General features: G+C 41.0%; 1 protein-coding gene across 2 annotated transcripts in view; it reads left to right on the forward strand.

The window, feature by feature from the left end:
* SIM2 (SIM bHLH transcription factor 2) overlaps positions 1–20,128 on the forward strand; it is a 68,146-nt gene that overhangs the window by 13,147 nt on the left and 34,871 nt on the right. For both annotated transcript variants that reach the window (XM_045002446.1, XM_045002445.1), the window contains exons 3-4: positions 2,310–2,399; positions 9,294–9,402. In XM_045002446.1, coding sequence (XP_044858381.1) covers positions 2,310–2,399; positions 9,294–9,402 — 199 coding nt within the window. The remainder of the gene's footprint in view (positions 1–2,309; positions 2,400–9,293; positions 9,403–20,128) is intronic.

Genomic DNA, 20,128 nt, shown 5'->3' on the forward strand with positions numbered 1-20,128 from the left:
GTTTTACCCACATTCTGCCATATGCAGATCTTGTCATCATCATGGATGCATGTCCTCTGGAATGGTGGTTGAAGCATGAAGGAACATATGACTCTTTAGCATATCTGGCACGTAAATATCGTGCAACGCCGGCTACAACGTTGCCACACAAACACCTGTTCTCACTTGCAGGTGACATTGTAAACAAGAAGTGGGCAGCATTATCTCCTGCAAATGTAAACAAACTTGTTTGTCTGAGTGATTGGCTGAACAAGAAGGAGGACTGAGTGGACTTGTAGGCGCTAAAGTTTTACATTGTTTTATCTTTGAATGCAGTTATTTTTTGTACATAATTCTACATTTGTAAGTTCAACTTTCATGATAAAGAGATTGCACTACAGTACTTGTATTAGGTGAATTGAATAATGTGATTTCTTTTGTTTTACAGTGCAAATATTTGTAATAAAAATAAATATAAACTGATCACTGTACACTTTGAATTCTGTTGTAGTTGAAATAGATATATTTGAAAATGTAATAAATGCCCAAAAATATTTAAATAAATGGTATTCTATTATTAACAGCATGATTAATCGTGATTAATATTTTAATAGCTTGACAGCCCTAATAAATATATTTAGGAAAGATTTGGTGATTGCTCTCCTGGAGATGTTATCAACTAGCTCATTAAATATGCACTTTGAATTTTATTTCAAATAAGTTTAGTTGATATGTTGGTTTGGAATCATTGGTCTATCTTGGAAATTTTTATGTAGGTGCATAATAAAAATCTTCATGAAAGCCTTTGCTTGTACAGTAGCTACTTAATCTCTTAGTTATTTTACATTTTGTTTAGTGTCAAAAGCATTTAGGTAATATTATGTGTTAATTACCTGTAAATGATGCATAAAATGGATTCTACTTCTAAATTATAAAATGCTCAAAAATTGTATTATATCAGCACAGTTACTGTCAACTCTTTTTTTTTTTTAAATAGCACCTGGGCAGAAATTTTGTATGCCAAATTTCAACTCTAAGCAACAATTTTTCTAGCTGAGTTGGAAACCCCTAAAAATAATTCTAATGGAAGAATGGACACAACTTTAACTATAAGATTGGGAACAGCAAGTGAAAGTTGACAATAATGTTTAAAGTAAAAATTTTATTTAAGGATGCAATGATTTCTTTCCCATTTTAATACATCTACAAAGTTTTGTTTATGTTGGAGGGGGATAAAAAAAGAGTAAAGCTAAAAAGTAATCTGGTTTCAATTACATGCTGTAAAAATAGTTAGTAGGCCAGAGAATAATTTGGAATATTTTTTATTAGGGCCACATTGTGTGCACTACTTTTACAGGATTTTATTGCATTCCTCCCGGTTCAGTATCCTAAAATATGAATTAGTAAATAGACAAGGCAGTTGTTTTATCTCTGTACTTTAGAAGTTAGTTTTCCCCCTCCCAAGAATACATGTTTATTTTTCAGTGATCTACATGTGTTATAGGTATTTGGCCAGGAAGTTCAAAAGTGATTAGTGATTTTAGATATCTCTGATTTTCCTAAACACTGGCCTTCTGAAAAATCAAGTGCTTATTAAAATATAATGTAAACACCTCAAAACTGAGGCAAACAAAATCATTACTTTTGAAAATCCTGGCCATCTTTGTACAGTTTTAATTTCTATCCTATCAGTCTTTTCTTTGTGGGATAATTAAATATTTCATACCTTTACTCACATGAGTAATCATTACTTCCTGATAATCCTTACTCACATGAGGTCCAACTTGGATCAGGCCCCAAGTTTGCATTAAATGTTACCATTAGTTAAGATTATCAGGTTGCAATGTTAGTGAATAATGTCTACAATGTTTCACTTTCAGTCTGATGAAGTTTCCTTTGTGGATTGTTTCTTTCTGAAGCTGTCATGGGCTTTTTCATCCCTGGCAAGTTTCAAATAACTATGAAGACGACAATTCTCTGTCCACAAACGCATAAATAAAAATATTGCTCAATTCTGCCATTACATCGTAAAATAGCCTGTATAGCATTGGTTACCTTAAGTACCACATAATTCAGGATTTGTGCTAAATACTAAGGTAACCCAAGTTAATAGGAGAACATTAACTTAAAGTGCAGCATTAACTTCTGTAATGGGATAATGAAGTAGATTTCACAAATTTGTGTGCGAGTAATAGTCTTCACAGGGACAATATAGGTTAAATATTTCTTTTTAATATATTTTCTGCTTGGGAGGGGAAACACTTCAGAAATCTTTATTCTAAATTATCAATTAAACTGAGATTTTTATGCAAAATATTTCTTTATTACAGACATTGGATGGATTTGTTTTTGTGGTAGCATCTGATGGCAAAATAATGTATATCTCTGAAACTGCATCTGTTCATCTCGGTTTATCCCAGGTAGGAGTAACTTTCTGCCCATTTGTTAAATACTGATGTAATATGGTAATATCTTGGTCAATGACTAGGTTTAGTTTTTTGCATGGAGGTCTTAAGCTTCAATTTTGTTCTGATCTTAAGTTTTCTTTTATTTAAGTAAAGCCATTTGCTTAGAGCGGTAATGTGATTATCTTACCTTGTATCTTTTCTTGTTGTTTAAATTTTACTTCTTATTACCTTTTAATAAGGTTGATAAATGTTTTTGCAAACTGGAGGTAGTTTCTGAGCTTGAGAACTGGAACTACTGCCTGCATAGTAATGCTGTACATCTCGGGGGGGAGGGGGGGAAGTGAAGATTTCCATTGCATATGTTTTGTATTGTATGTGACACTGAGAATTGCTAAAATATAGAGTCTACTATAGGAGTGGGTGGGTGTGGCTCTGTGGCCTACCGTGTGCAGGAGGTCAGACTAGATGATCATGATGGTCCCTTCTGGCCTTATAGTCTATGAGAGAAAAAATCTGATGTGGAACCGTAAATGTGGGATTTTTTTTGGTTTTTTTTGGGGGGGGGGGTGGGCAGAGGGCAGATTTATGAGTTTTTACATAGAATTCAGGGTCATTTTTTCCTGAATTTTTACAGCTCAATCTTTTCAGTAAAGTGTTTTATATGCTTGTGATAGAACTTGTAAATCTCAGTTTACTACTGTTTTGCAAAAGAAGTAGAAGGTTTTTGTTCGTTTGTTTTTTAGGACACGTCTAAATTTTTACCTTTTCAGAGTAAGTACAACAGCAAATAGAATTAGAAGTGTATTTATTGTAAGATGCAGGTTTCCATGACTTTGTTTGAAAATATATCCTACAAATTTGGGGACATAATACCTAATCCAAAGCTCATTGAAGTCCATTGGAAAGGTGCTCATTGAGTCATTGGGCTCTGCATTAGCCTGACAAAGAACACAACTTTTTGTAAAGTGTCTTCCATAGCAGCTGCATCCCAAATGCTTTGCAGAACTGATAAAACAGATAAATGATTATATGTAAAGGTAAGGGAGGTATGATGTGTTTGCAAATGACATCTGAAGAGTCAATGAGAGAAGGAGATATAGGAAAACTGTTCCAAGACTGCAGGAGTTATGTTGTAGAGATTAAAATGTGCATTTTAAGTCATAATGGTGATTAATGTTGAAAGGAATTGAAGACTATTTGGGTGTATTTTTATAATTGTTTGCAGCAATTAGAAGAACAACTCTAGAAGGTATGAAAAAGCAAATATTAATTATCATATTCTGAAAACATTCCTGATAAACAAGAAAGAAACCTCAGACTATTTTTTGTAATCTCTGTTAGAAAAGTAATTTTCAGATTTTGACGCTACTCAGGGTTCAGTGTAGACACTTAGTTTTTCTACCAACTTTTAAAATATATACAAGGAGAATTTTTAATTTAAGCCATTTGTTTATCAAGTTTGCAGTTGCATATATTTGTTGTTTCATAATTTTAAATGCATATTTAAATGTCTTTAAATATTGCCTTTTCCTGAAATACTTTCCAAATAAGAGGCTATATTTTCCAACTTTGCATTTAGAGCCCTTACTCAAAGCCTCTTTATCCACCTACCTATTAAAAAGATCCATCATAACCATAGCTATTGAAACTGATCCACTTACACAAAACAATTATTCTACAGCAATGGGTGTTCCACTCACCATCGCTGAAGTGTTTCTTCATTCTCTTGACAAACACAAAACACTTCAGCGATGGTGGGTGGAACACCCATTGCTGTAGAATAATATATATGTCCCAGTGAAATCAAAGAACTACAGAATCATTCAGAGAATAAAATAAGTTGAATATGCCAGATTCAAATAAACTTGTGCAGGGGATCACCGTGAGGCCTATGCACCACTTCAGTGTCATTTAAAGCCTTTAAATTGGACATATGCTGGCCTTACGCACAGGTACGTCTTTATGCACTCTCACTGAAATCCATGGGAGTTTTTCCTGAGCAAGGACTGGGGCATTTGGCCCGTAAAGTTTACTGAAGCAAGATTAACCAGAAAATTCTTGAATATCCTGCAGTAGTAAGAAGTGGGCTGTTGCCTTGAACTCTCAGGAAAGCTGTAGAGCAAAGAGAATGTGAAGATGTGAACTTAGAGCAGGGTTTCCCAAACTTGGTATGCGGCTTGTTCAGGCTAAGTCCTGGCGGGCTGCAAGATGGTTTGTTTACCTGAGCGTCCGCAGGTACGGCCGCTCGTAGCTCCCAGTGGCCGCGGTTCGCCGTTCCTGGCCAATGGGAGCTATGGGAAGTGGTGGCCCGGCCTGTGCCACTTCCTGCAGCTCCCATTGGCCGGGAACAGTGAACCGCGGCCACTGGGAGCTGAACAAGCCGTGAACCAAGTTTGGGAGCCCCTGACTTAGAGGCAGTGTTTAGGAAGTAGAAAACTATGATTGCTTTAAAAAAACACCACTTCAGGCTTAGTAGCCAGCTCCAACAATTTCACAGTATGCAATTCTGTCTGTCTGTCCTGTCTGTCTATCAATTGTAAAATAAAGTCACTGGATTGGATACCAAACGATACATCACATTCTTTTATTCTCTTTAAAAGAAAAACACAAAATCATCTTCTTGTCAGCTGTAATTTGCCGTATTGTGGAATCTCCTCCCACCATCTCTCCATCCTTGATTTTTTTTTCAAGGAACAGCTTACTTTTAAACACTGTAATCCTAGGACGCTCCTATAAGCATTTTATTTTTAAAAAATCCTTTGCTAAATGAGGTCTTGTTCCTGCTTCCCTTGAAGTCTCTGGGAGTTTTGCCATTGACATCAATAAGAGCAGAATTGGTCCATAGCAGAAAATTCTTCAAATTTCTCTCACCAAGTCATAATCCTACACTATATTTTCAACAAGAGCTCTTGTATCTGAGTTTGGGCTCAGCTTGTCTTGGCTGGCGCTCCAAGTGATGATGATGATTTTAGATAATCTTTTAGAATGTTTATAAAAAGGCCTTTTTTTAAATGAACCATTTCCACTATGAAACTAGATTACAAGTCAATTTTCAGTTAGTGCAATTTGTTGAAACAGGTAATTATGATAAACAAAAAAATACATAAAATTTTTTTTTACAAAATATCCTTGGAGATCTGCTGTAGTAATTTGTACCTTCAATTAATCCTTATTATAGCTTCAGCAGAAAGAACAGTGAGTCACTTACACCTTCCGATTAAGCTTGTGGCAGTCAACACATTTAAGTATGTTTTCAAATGTATAAGCAACATTAAAGATTTTCTTAACTTGTATTTTTTTCCACTAATTCAGTTTTTTTAGACACAATTTACACATAAGTATCAGAAGCAACAATTTTTAAAAGTCCTATCTTACTCCATGACAGTTTTTTTGCAACAGGAATAGTAAATACTGAGGACCAGACACTCATCTGGTTTAAATCAGCATAGCTCTATTAAAGTCAGTGGATCTGTATTGATTTACGCTAGCTGAGGATCTGACCCTATGTGTCCTTACTCCGTGAATAATAAAAGGGGCAAATTCCCCAGTGAGGCTTTTCTTAAAAACTGCTGGCACAATGCATCACCCATTACCATTTAAGTTCATATGATCATTTTACTTCATGATCCTTTTATTCATATGTTAACATTTTGAAGAGGAAAGTTCTATAAATACACATTGCATAGCCATGCACTTATGAGCACTTCTAGAGACAGCGCCATACTATGCTATCAACTCTTTAGCAGAATCCCTTAGTGAATTCTGCGAGGACTTAAGCTGAATAATTGATGGTATGTTGTGGGCTGTACAGTTTAAGTGCAACTTGTATATGTGCACATGCACACAGATATACACATTACTGCTTACGTGACTTATAGACTGCAGGGAAAACCCTTTGAAAACAGAAGAAAAGAAAATTATTGTGAAAAATAGATTTTGCAGTTTTGAAAGTCTGGGCTGGCGCCACAACAATTTTCTAATTCCACGAGGGACCAAAACTTATATTTAATTTTTTATAAATCTTGAAATATTTAACTAGAAACATCTGAACTTGCTAAAGTTTGTTTTATTTTCATCCAGTAAGTATACTAATGGCAAAATATATAATTATTTTCTTCCAGTATCCATTTATTTAGTCCTCTGTTTATTATGAATCATTTCTTGGCAGAAAGAAAATATACAGCTAAGTTACACATAAAAAAGCTCTTAGTAGGAAACAAATGCAACTGGTAATAAGTAGGTATTTACAAATATTAAATTGCTTCATCCAGGATCTGGCTTAATAAGCCTGATGCGTGAGACTGTAGAAGTTTTATGGATTCAATCATATAATTTATTTTTTTAAGTTGTTAGTATTTTATTGTCTGTTTAAAAAGCACACATAAAGTATGTATAACAGGAGACAATTTTTGAGCTGACAACTATGTACAAACATTTTCGTTATTTGACTATTATGTAGCCCTAGATTTTTGAAGATGGTTTTAGGTTTCTCAGATTTATTTAACAATCAACAGATCAAATTTTGCTGTCACTTAGATATGTGGCATTGCATTGATTTCATAGGGGTTGCACGTGCATAAGAGAATAGAATATATCCCTATCTGTATATTCAGGAAAGCGAGCTATGGTACCTTTGAGAAATAAGCCACATGATCTGAATCTCAGTGTTGGTAAAATTGTGACCAAGGGCCCAATTCTGAGAATCCTTCTGTGACTAGTCCTTGCTTGGGTGAGTATCTCATTTAAGTCAATAGGATTAATTGCAAAAGCAAGGGCTACTCACGTGAATTAGTTTTTGCAGGATTGGTCCCCATGTGAGGATTATGATCAATGAAATATGCAAGTCTTTTGGATTAACCTAATTAGTGTTTGTAATTAGCTTTGCAGGGCAGGTGGAGGAAAGAATGCCTTTGTACAGGGGACGGAATAAAAGAGATCTGAGGGTATCCTTCCTATGAACATTTTTTATAACTACATTCCATTTGGTACAGTCTAGTTCATTTCAAAGGCAAAAAGACTGCTCTTCAGAAATATCCTTATGAGCTAAGGATAAAAGCTATTTTAAGAGGGGATGGTTCCAGACAGAGCGTTAAACTCAGAGGGACAGGAAAGTCCACAGACCCCACCTCCCCACAGTTCGGTTTGAACATTCACCCAAACTCAGTCTTTCTCCAATAAGATTTTTTGCTTGTTCTGTTTCTTGAGAGCTTAGAGCAATGCAAATCACAATGCTTTAAAACATTGTTTTAGAGCTTTTGTGAAAATCATAGACATACTATGGATCAATCTGCTACTTTTGCCTGTTTTATTTCTTTTACAAAGAGTGGGGGAAACAAATTACAAGTTGCAAAAAGATTCATCCTTGTGTACTTCCAATCCTTCCCCAGCCACTAAAGCCAAAATATTCTGAGCTGGTGTTGATAACCCTACCTGTTATAATCCTGAAAAGGAATGATCCCAAATATTTTCTCATAGGGGCAATGATTTCTGTGAACTAACATTGTTAATTTGGTATCTCTTGTTTTCTTTCTGCAACTGAAAACTGTCTGTTTAAAGAAATGTGCAAATATCTGGTTGGAATATTGAATGTGTACCAGAGTTTTTGTTTTTTGGGAAGTGGTGGGTAGGGGAGGGAGAGATGGAAGGGAACAGTGGGGAATAGATGGCTAGAAAGAATTAGTTTGTATAGTGCTGGGAAGAGACATTCCATGAATAATGCAGAAAACGGAACTATGAGAGACATTTTCGGGAAAAGATTGCTTTGTGGGCTAGACAACTTCATTTATTCTAAAGAAAAGGCAACTCACACATCTTAGCAAATCAGTAGGATTGGCCCAGAAGAATAGGTTAAATTACTTCACCTCTCAGCTGTCTCTGATCTTTGGGGCCCAATGCACATCAGGCCACAATGAACAATTGGGTAGCCTGACACTAATTTAAAACACAAGCTCAAAGTATTGGTTCTCTACTTAAATCCATTACGGCATCTATCTGGAGACTTTTTGTTGATACGTTTTTACATGTGCCAAATAAAGTTAGCAAAAAGGACATACAGCACATGCCAGCTGTAATGGTGCTCCCAGCCTCTATACTATATTTATTATGTACATGATATACAGAAAGGGACAAATACTATGACAGAAACACATCCATGTGTGAACAGAGGTTCAGAGCAAGTGAGAAAGAGGAATATGCTAGATTGAGGAAATTAAGGACAAATAAAACTGTTGCTGAGCTGGTCCTGTTGTTGTTGTTTGTTTGTGGTGGTTGTATTCTGCACATTTATTTGAAGGAGGAGATGCTGGATCCAATGTTCATTGATATAAGTAGGAATAGCTTCACTGAATTAAATGGGCACTAGACTTGGTCCTAATAAGAGTTTGGATTGTATTTTTGGAGGGCATTTACTTTTTTTTTTTTCTTTCAGTAACAGGAAATGTATCAATTTGCTGGCTTGGCTGTTAAATTTCAAATACAGACAGAACCTAAATGATGGTTTCTGGGAACATGTAAAACTTTTAGTGTATGTTTGTCTGTGAGAAAAGTTTTATGCAGCTTGTGGAGATTTTTTTCCCCCCTCTTTGTGGGAAGCTAACATTTCTGTAGCTCCTCTATCATCTCTTCACTTGCCAGCTTTCTCCACTAGCAACTCCCCTGTGTGCAGAATAGCACCAGAAATTCCCACAAAAGCTTCCAAAGTGTTAGTTACCACTGAAAAAGGAATGATTCAGTTTAATAGGTATAATTTTGTACATGGTTTTGGTCCAGTAAAAACCACACGTTGGAAGGGTAATGGACTGTATGCACAGTATACAGATGTAGTATATGTAGGTCACTGAAGAATGCGTTATATTATTAAAAGAGAGGCCGTTTGTACTGCCTAATGTTTTATATGTCTCCTGACAGGTGGAGCTTACTGGCAATAGCATTTATGAGTATATACATCCTTCTGACCATGATGAGATGACAGCAGTGCTTACAGCACACCAGCCTCTTCATCCTCACCTCTTACAAGGTACTTCCAGGAGATGTGATCAAATTGCAGCTGAAAAGCTAAAAAAGAAAGCTGCATTCAACACGGCAACCGTATACATTATCCGGTAAAGCTTCGTGTACACAAATGCAGAATGGGTACCAAATTGATACTGCAGCTCAGCATTTTGGCTTGTAGCAGCATAGGTAATAAGCAGCACTCCTAGATTTATTGGTACCATTCATCCCAAAGGATCTTGGAACATTTGCAGTTTTAAATTGCAATTCAAACTTTACACAAGGATCATTTCATCCACTCCTGTTACGTAGCCACCTGTGCGGTAGAACATTACAGCTGCATTATACAGTATTTTAGTAGAGGAAGTGAAGAAGAATACGTTAGCCAATAGAAAATATGAGGACATGTCTCAATGCAATTTGTTAAATTTGGAATTTCCCTATGACACCAGAGGGAATACCCTTTCCTTTATGAAGAATGCAATGGGTTCTTTAATAACTGCAAGTGGTCATGACTTAGGTTTGGTGCAGGGTTTCTCAAACACGGGTCGCCGCTTGTGTAGGGAAAGCCCCTGGCGGGCCAGGACAGTGTGGTTACCTGCCCCGTCTGCAGGTCCAGCCAATCGCGGCTCCCACTGGCCGCGGTTTGCTGCTCCGGGCCAATGGGAGCTGCTGGAAGCGGTGGCCAGTAAGTCCCTTGGCCCGCGCCGCTTCCAGCAGCTCCCATTGGCCCGGAGCAGCAAACCACGGCCAGTGGGAGCCGCGATTGGCTGGACCTGCAGACGGGGCAGGTAACCACACTGTCCTGGCCCGCCAGGGGCTTTCCCTACACAAGCGGTGACCCCTGTTTGAGAAACCCTGGTTTGTTGTCTTACTGAAAAGATAGCGTCTCCAGGAGCAGATTTTTTTCCCCCTAACATCATACTGGGGTGTTGATTCATTACCAGCTCAGAAGGAAAGTGTCACCTACTGAATTACCAGAGCCGCTACTTGAAGCATGCGGCGGTATAGTGAGGTACTGTGTACTGACCTAGCACAGTACTGCTTAGGGTAAAGTTTAGTAAGCAGTCAGGTGTTTCAGAGGAGAAGGCAAAGCACTGTATTGACTATATGAAATACACAGCTCAGACTGGAAACATCTAGTCCACAGTGGGCATGTTCACAGAATTAACACAACTATTAGCATCGTCCTGCACTTTTTAATATTACATCATCTCATTAACATAACTACTGCCATACTAATAATGTGATACCTATGTTTACCCTATCCCTTTTAGCTAATTTACTTCCCCATGACAATACTTTGAACTTTAAAATAACAGAACCGTTTCAGAATCATCATGTTTTAATACTTTTTGACATATTTTTCAAAATTGCTTAAGCAATCAGTTATAGCTTGTTTCCGTCCTGTCAGTATTGGATTGGTTTTCTCAGGACATGGCTACTAATAACATGGCACACTCCAGGCTACTTATGTTGCAGTTCTACTTAGAACGGGACTGTTTTGCTTATATGCATATCTGTGAAATCTCTGCACCTGGGGATCTTGACAGTGTCTCTGTCTGTAGTGACTCCACCAGAATGAACAGAGGTCCTTGTGTACACTCATCTGTTCCTTAAGTAATCAAGCTCTCACTATTTTTCCCCCTGTGTGTTGATGGGTAGCTGGGTTGTCTCAGGTGTTTCAAGTAAATCTCAAGTATCTCTGGCTGTCCATTTTCTCAATATCTGTGTGGATGTAACAACACTAGCTGACTTCCAGCTGGAACTGTCCATTCTGAAACGGACTAGCTGCCCAGCTATCAGGCTGGACAGTGATGTTGTATTTATGTCAAAGTACAGTTTGTTTAATTCTCTTTCCTCCAGTTGTAGTTGTACATCTCATACTTGCTCAGGGCTTGAGTAACTGAACTTCTGTCAGAAGTGAGGTGGTTGTGTGTCTGACCATTTGCATAGGTTCTGGGGGAAATAATCCTTTTGGTGGACTTTTGGGGACCGATGTGTATCTGTCATGTTTATATTTCATTAAGAGATTTTTCTCTCTCTGAATAGCTTGTAGGCAATGTGTTGTTGTGTGGCCATTTTGGCAAGGAGGTTGTGAGTTCAGATGAGGAGGCCTCCACAAATTCTTGAAAACCACATCCATGGTCATGTATTCCATGCCCGGCTGGGATATTTTGGGGAATCTGCTTGTACAACTTATGAATTCTGCTTGATGGTGTGAAGCTCATATTATGAAAATTATTAAAATTGTATAATCTGTGTGGATGTTGAATCCCCCATTTGCTGACAGAGCCATAGAATGTCTATCCCAAACCAGGTCCAATGGAGAGTTATTAACCTTAATGACTGAACAATGGGTATATGAAGGAGGCTGAGTGAAGCTTGTCTGGAGGGTAGGTGGAGAGAGTGCAAAATTCCCAACAGGACAAAGGTGATAAAACAGGGAGTTAAAAAGGACACACTGAAGGAATTTTGGAAGGCTTTGGAGGAAGTTTGAGGCCAGTGAGAAGAAGAAGAGAGTGGAGGTCATGGGGGTCAGGGAGATCCAATTTAATGGTCGGGCCAACCAAGGATAGAGAAAGCTAGCTGGGGTAGAGAAGGTTCCGTGTTCCTGAAGAGAAGTCATGAGCTTCGGGGAAGGATTCTGGATGCCCAAGCCAAAAGAACTCTCCAGGGTGGTGAAGGAAAGCTGAGGCAGGGAAATGCATGAGGGGCATAGATTCGTGTATTTCTTATACTGCTGAGTGTTTGGTGTTTTAGGATCTTGTGAAAAGTCTTTGGATCTGTTGGCTCCACTAGCTCTTACCCCAGAATAGGTAAACTGTAAACCAGGAGGGCTCACACTTTGGTGAGACTAAAGTGAGCAAGAGCTGCTGGGGAGTTTGAGGTGGGAGATGACACTAGTTTCAGTTTGTAGGCAACTGGACTGTCAAGTTGCCACTGTCAGGCCAGGACTAGGATTGCTGGGCCAGAGCTGAGGGTGGGTCACAAAAAAATACAAAATGGAGCTGGTGGGTTGCCTGAGTGAAGAGTTTGGGAACCAGTGCTTCAGGACATGCATCTGGCTTAGTTAAAACTGATGGAATGGTGTTTATTGTTTAATAGATCAAATTGCTGGTTGACATTTGTATTTTCAATGCCTTTATGGACTCATTAATTATTGAAGTATAGAGTGAAATCCTGGCCCCACTGAAGTCAAGGGGATTTTTGTGATTGACTTTGAAAGTGAGGATTCCATCCAGTCAGTGAATTTTGCCATATAGTTTATTATTCAAATAAACTGCTGTTGATCTTCTTTGACTTCAAATAAATCCCTGGTGTAAAGAGCATTTCCACTAATGTGTTTGTTGTACCTGAATTAGAAATTAAAGCCACTTTTATCAGTTTATGTCCCAGAGTTATTTTTGACTCTAAATTCAGTTTGTCATTTTCCTTCTCTTTAAAGCTTGCCCAAGTTGTCAGGGTCCCTTGTCCAAATAAAAAGCTCTCCATTATAATTTTGGAGAGATTTACAAGGTTATAATTTGTAAAGTTACTTTTTGAAGTTTCCCGGGAGCAGAACTAGTACCATACGGCAGTCATTTAAATTAATAATATCTAAAAGTCACCAGCTTGCAGCCTTGCTTATTTAACTTTACTTGTCAAAATATATGTCCCACATCTAATATCCAGAACATTACCCAGTGAAAACTAGTTTAACCTGCCAAATCAGCAAAGGAGCAAAAATATTCTACATGATGTAAATAAAGCCATCAAATGCGAACATACATATCTATACTCTCCAATTCTTCTTCAAGATGTGCGGTCCCTATGTGGATGCGCATGCACGGGAACTGTTCATAGTAGTGTCCGTTGACCTGCATGTGCGTTGACTGCATGGTGTGTCTGAGGCTTTCAGAGGCTGTGTAGGTCGGCGCTGCTCCAGTTCCCTCTTACTACCACATGGCCAGAATCAGAATTCCTGTTCTTTGGTGCTCTTAGCTTGCTAAGAGAACTATTCTGCTACATTTTTTCTTTTGTGTATAGTTTTTTCTCTAGTTGTATATATTGTCCATCACATTGATGGCCAGTCAGTTAGATCTCCACCCCTTTGCACTTTCCCTTTGGGACACTTACCCAGCCCAGGGACTATGCCCAGCAAGCCAGGTTTAAATACTGTGCTTCTTGCCCCCACTCCTCCTCCATGAGCACCAATGCTGTCTCTACGGTCTGGGCGAAGCCCACGTTGCTGCCCACTGTTCCACCTGTCGCTCCTTCCCATCCCGTATCTGGAAAGCTAGAGAGCTTCACCTGTGCAAGTTCCTTATGGAGAAGGCTATGCGCTCATGTGTGCAATTGGATCTGGCACCGGCAGATCTGTTGGAGGACTGACCAGCATTGGCGGTGAGCACTTTCATGGGACCTTCCCACCCAGCACCACCATCTCATCCACCCAAATCCCACCGTGCACACAAGAAACAAAGGCATGGATGCCAGGGCGGGTCCCCAATGGGGACCGCCTGTAAATGCAGCATAGCCTCCCCCAAGCATGCAGGTTGGGTGAGAAGTTGCGCATTGACCCGGATGCTCCTGCTGCAAAGAGCTCTCATGCAGACTGGATGTCCAAGCACCACGCTCTGCTGGCATCGCCTTCAGCCCTAGTGACTGGCTGGCCGCTGTCAGCTTTGGCACTGTCCACACCACCACGACTGTCCGGACTTTCCCACTCAGCCCTGTGCACTCCAAGACACCTGTCCCCTTTGACACCAGTGGCTGAGCTGATGCTGCCGTTTGGACCCTCTGCCCTTGGACCCTCTGGCTGCTCTCGGGCCTCCATCCCCTTCCACGGAACCTCTCCTGCTCCTGGACTTCCTGGTGTTGTCCCATCCTGTGCTTCTGGTCCCAATGGCCTTGCCTTTGCCGGACCCATCTTCAGACTTGGCCTGGTCTTCAGACCCTGACCCCACCTTCTCGCCGGCATGATCCTACAGCCCGGACCCTAGCAGCCAGCCTTATCCACCGGCCTATGGCCCATTTTCCTATTCAGTGCTCCCCATGGATAAGGGAAACATGATGTTCGGCAACCCCTATGCTTGGCCTTACTGGCCTGCTTGAGACCCATTCTCCCAATGCGCCTGCATCACTGTCCATCCCCGACCCACATTGTTCCTTCCTCTGCCTACGAGGGCCCTCAGGACGTTCCCGGCACCATGGGCTCTGTTGGCACCTCCGGTTTCATCCCTCCCTCCTTCTCTTCTTCTCCCCCGATGACCATGTGTAGTACCAGGCTCTGCTTCATCACATGATGGCAGCCCTCAGTCTGCCTGTGGAGGTTGTCCGGGGTCCCCAGAACCAGTTCCGGGACATACTGCAACCCCCTGGACCTTCCTGTACCGCCTTGCCCATACACAATGCCATCCTCCAACCCACACAGGCTGTTTGGCACATGCTGGCCTCCTGCTCCCCCACCCCTAAGTGGGCGGAGCAACAGTGCTTTGTGCCATCCAAGGGCACGGACTTTTTGTTCACACACCCTCCACCTAACTCCTTGGTGGTCCACGTGGCTATGGAGCGTGCCTGCCACCAACATTTCTAACCCCCCTTCCCCCCTGCCCCGACTGGGCGGCGAAGAAACTCAACCTTCTTGGGCAAAAGGTTTATTCCACTGTGGATCTCCAGTTCTGCATCACCAGTTAACAGGCCAGCCTGGCTAAGTACAACTTCCTGGCATATACTAAATTGGCAGACTTCCAGGCCTTCCTTCCTTCCCCCAGCAAAGCAGCAGGACTTTCAAAGTTTCCTTGATGAGGGCAAGCTGGTTGCCAAGGTGGCCTTCCAAGCCATGGTCGATGCCGCCAACACAGCGCCCTGGTCCCTGGCTTCTGCGATAGTGCTCTGCTGTGACTCTTGGCTGCAGTCCACCGGGTTCCCAAAGGCTCTTCAAACTACACTTGAGGACCTCCCCCTTGACAACCATAAGCTTTTCAGTGATAAAACTGATAAAACCCTCCACTCCCTCAAGGACTCCCAGGCCACCCTCCACGCTGGGTATCTATATGCCAGCCCCGACCCACAAGCAACATTGGTCATCCTTCTGCCTCTGCCCTCATGCCACCTGCCAACCCGAGCAGTCTCATTACCACCCACGCTCCCAGTGACCCCGATCTGCTGCTGCCACCACCACCTCTGCCTTCTCGCAACGCCCATTCCAGCAGAACTTTTGAGTTATGGGCCAGAGATATAAAGTAGTAGCCTTTTCCCTCTCTCATGCATTATTTTCCACAGGATATCATGAAAGAAACATGATGATCTTTTCTAAGCTCATACTACAAGAAGACTATAAATACCCGTATTTTAGTAGCTGCCTTCTTTCAGAAGAGATGAAAGATGAGTTAGAGCAATGAAGATGGATTTCATACTTTCACCCCAAGGATAATTAGGGTTGCATATACCTAACCATAACTTCACAGAATTGCTTGGAGCATCTTGTTTCGTAGTCATGTGCAATATGAGTGAACAAATGCATAAATTCATTATCCAAAATAGCCAGTTGCACTTCATTTACTGCACCATGACATTTATCCTGTCTGTAACAGTTAAAAAAAAAAGAACAAATCACCAAATTATAAACAGGCCATTTTATTTTTAAACAGTGCTCAAAGTCAGGCCTATTATCTAATGTACAAGCTAAAGAAGGAAAACGGATAATTGAAATGACACACTTTGTGGAAACTAAAATATAATAAATTTTATTTAAAAAATTCCAGAAACAATATATTCTCTCTAGAGTTTTCTTCATAATGTGTTGCTTGGTTTAGGACCTGGCCCTCTTGTTGCAAGGTTGGTGTTCAGATTGGCTTTATGGTGGGTTTTACATTAACTTCTTTGTGATTTCTCATATATATGGTATTTAATGAGTAGCTGGAATCTATTCAAGCATACTGTACAGAGTTCATTATAGCAGACACATGCACAGGATAATGTGGCAATATGAAGAAATATGAGTGAAATAGAAAAGGCTCCTTGAATTGCAAGAGGAAAACCTGGAATTTAGTAAAGTTTCAGGTTTAAAAATAAACTACAATAAGTCTGAATATATCAAAAATGGCAGGTTCTCTATAATATTAATTGTACTCCTCTGATTAAGTTAGAACAGATGTAGAAAACTGGTCAAAGTACAAAGTCTCACATTTAGGGAAAATTGTATCAGTAAAAATTATTCTTTCTTCAAATAAGTTTTGTATTCCATACACTACCAATAATCATCCCAGGGAACATCTTGATGATTGGCAACCCTGACGAACAAATTCAATTGAGAACACAAGAAGCCAAGAGTCAAACAAACAGGCTACCCTACAAAGACCTTGGCAAGAAGGAGGACTAATGTTACCAAAAATTAAAATATTATCATCCAGCAAACCAAAGCAGAAATTTGCTGTATTGGATAACCCAGGAGAGCAAGCGAGTGTGAGAACTAGATAGAACAGGAATAGTGTTCTACCATCAAACACCACATGATTCCTTGGATTAAGACAATCTCTAGACCGAAAATATTGTGTCTATAGTAAGGCTTTCAAGCGATTAAAAAAATTATTCATGATTAATCACGCTGTTAAACAATAATAGAATACCATTTAAATATTTTGGATGTTTTCTACATTTTCAAATATATTGATTTCAATTACAACACAGAATACAAAGTGTACAGTGCTCACTTTATATTTATTTTTGATTAAAATATTTGCACTGTAAAAAACAAAAGAAATAGTATTTCTCAATTCACCTAATACAAGTACTGCAGTGCAATCATTTTATCATGAAAGTTGAACTTACAAATGTTGAATTATGTACAAAAATAACTGCATTCAAAAATAAAACAATGTAAAACTTTAGAGACTACAAGTCCACTCAGTCCTACTTCTTGTTCAGCCAATTGCTCAGACAAACAAGTTTGGTTACAATTTGCAGGAGATAATGCTGCCCGCTTTTATTTACATCACCTGAAAGTGAGAACAAGTGTTCGCATGGCACTGTTGTAGCCGACATTACAAGATATTTACATGCCAGATGCACTATAGATAAATATCCCTTCATGCTAAAACCACCACTGCACAGGACCTGTGTCCATGCTGATGATGGGTTCTGCTCGATAATGATCCAAAGCAGTGCAGACCGATGCATGTTCATTTTCTTCACCTGAGTCAGATGCCACCAACAGAAGGTTGATTTTCTTTTTTGGTGGTTCGGGTTCTATAGTTTCTGCATCAGAGTATTGCTCTTTAAAGACTTCTGAAAGCATGCTCCACACCTCATCCCTCTCAGATTTTGGATGGCACTTCAGATTCTTAAACCTTGGGTTAAGTGCTGTAGCATATCTGGCTGTAGCGAGTCGGTGTGGCTCCCCTCCGGTCCAGCAGAGGGAGCTCCTTGCCAGACGCCCAAGTGGGCTGAGACACCACTTCCTGTCCCCGCCCCCCGGAAGTCAAGGGGCGGGACAGGAAGTATAAAAGGAAGTCGCCAGAGCTCAGTCAGGAGCCAGCAGCCGCCGGGAGCAGACGTGCCGGTGGGAGCTCCTGCCTGGGAGCCTTCTAGGAACCAAGGCAGCTGCCCAGACTGGCCTCCGCTTCCCCGCGCCCACTACGAGGAGGAGCCGCCAGAGCCGCCCCGTGACAGGTACTGGGACCACCCGCCGGACCGCCCCTGCGCCCCCCCGAAGAGGAGCCGCCGGGGCTTCCCCGGCCCTGCTTCCCGGAGGAACCGCCGGAGCAGGCCTGGCCAGACTTTCCGGAGGCACTACCCGACCTCCCCCCAAGCCCGGACCCGGAGGAGCCGAGGACCTTTGACTGGCCCAAACCTGATACAAGTGTGCAGGTAGGCCCCGAGGGGGATATGGAGTGTAGCCCGGGAATAGCCGACCCCTGTCAGGCTACGGACACTGAGGTCCCCATGTCAGTGTGTTGCGGTCAGGACCCCACTGACCAGCGGCCGTGAGAGCCGCTAATAGGGCCCCGGGCTGGAACACAGTGGAGTGGGCGGGCCTGTGTTCCCCCTGCCACCCCACTCGCGGGTGGCAGTTTCCCCCTCACCTCAGCGCTCAGGCACAGAAGCCTGCAATTGCCTTTGCTGTTGCTCAGCCCCTGCTCCAGAGGCCTGAGCCTATATTGACTTTGCTGTTGCTCAGCCCCTGCTCCAGAGGCCTGAGCCTATATTGACTTTGCTGTTGCTCAGCCCCTGCTCCAGAGGCCTGAGCCTATATTGACTTTGCTGTTGCTCAGCCCCTGCTCCAGAGGCCTGAGCCTATATTGACTTTGCTGTTGCTCAGCCCCTGCTCCAGAGGTCTGAGCCCAAGGACTGCTGTCCGGCTGCCCGCCCTAACTGAGGGCCGGGGCGTATACTTAGTGACTGTGTGCCTTGTGCGGCCCCTGCCTGAGGGTCTGGACCTGGACTCATATTGAGACTGATTGCCGTTATCCAGCCCCCCTGCTCCAGAGGGACTGGACTTATATTGAGACTGATTGCCGTTATTCAGCCCCCCGGCTCCAGAGGGACTGGACTCATATTGAGACTGATTGCTGTTATCCAGCCCCCCTGCTCCAGAGGGTCTGGACTTCCCACGTAGAGGGGACAAGGAGCGAGTCGGTGTGGCTCCCCTCCGGCCCAGCAGGAGGGTTGAGCCCCGACGCGCCAGCTTACACTGGCACATAAATGCCTTGCAATGCTGGCTACAAAAGTGCCATGTGAACACCTGTTCTCACTTTCAGGTGACACTGTAAATAAGAAGCAGGCAGCAGTATCTCTGTAAACATAAACAAACTTGTTTATCTTAGGGATTGGATGAATAAGAAGTAGGACTGAGTGGACTTGAAGGCTCTAAAGTTTTACATTGTTTTGTTTTTGAATGCAGTTATGTAACAAAAAAATACATTGGTAAGTTACATTTCACGATAAAGAGATTGCACTACAGTTCTTGTATGAGGTGAACTGAAAAATACTATTTCTTTATCATTTTTACAGTGCAAATATTTGTAATAAAAAATAAAGTGAGCACTGTACACTTTGTAATGTGTTGTAATAGAAATCAACATATTTGAAAAGTAGAAAAAGTCCAAAATATTTCATAAATTTCAATTGGTATTCTATTGTTTCATCACAATTTTTTTAGTTAATCACGTGAGTTAATTGCAATTAATCGACAGCCCTAATCTGTAATAATATATAACCACCCTTTTCTGAGAGCAACAATAGAGGCATGGGATAACAAAAATTAAGCCCAGACCCATTACCTCTAATGTCCATAGTACATAACACCAAATTCAACCCTAATAAAACTCTGGGAAACTTTTTAAAACCTGGCATTGTAGTTGTATTACAAGAGTTAGGCAACTACTCAGAGACGTTACATTCAGATAACATGAAGAAAAAAATCAGCTTTCAAGAAATACTAAAGTTCCATTGTACTGTACCAATATCTGCAATTGCAACATTTTTCAACACTTCATCTTAAAGGTAAATCTGAGAAAAAAATTAACAGTGAAAAATTACTTGTCACTATTATGAAGCACAAGGATCTAATTCCACCTTATAAAATTATTTTCAGTTTTTACTTAGAGGAAACACACTTTTCATGAAGAGGTGGAATGCAGAGTTGTGCAAGGGAATTAAGGATGAGGATTGGGAGAGTATTTGGAACAGCAGTCCCTATACTTCAACATACGCATTCATAAAAGAAAACTATGTTAAAGTCATCTATGGTACAGGCATGGGCAAAT

The sequence above is a fragment of the Mauremys mutica genome, chromosome 1, assembly GCF_020497125.1.
Source record: "Mauremys mutica isolate MM-2020 ecotype Southern chromosome 1, ASM2049712v1, whole genome shotgun sequence".
Lineage (NCBI taxonomy): Eukaryota > Metazoa > Chordata > Testudines > Geoemydidae > Mauremys > Mauremys mutica.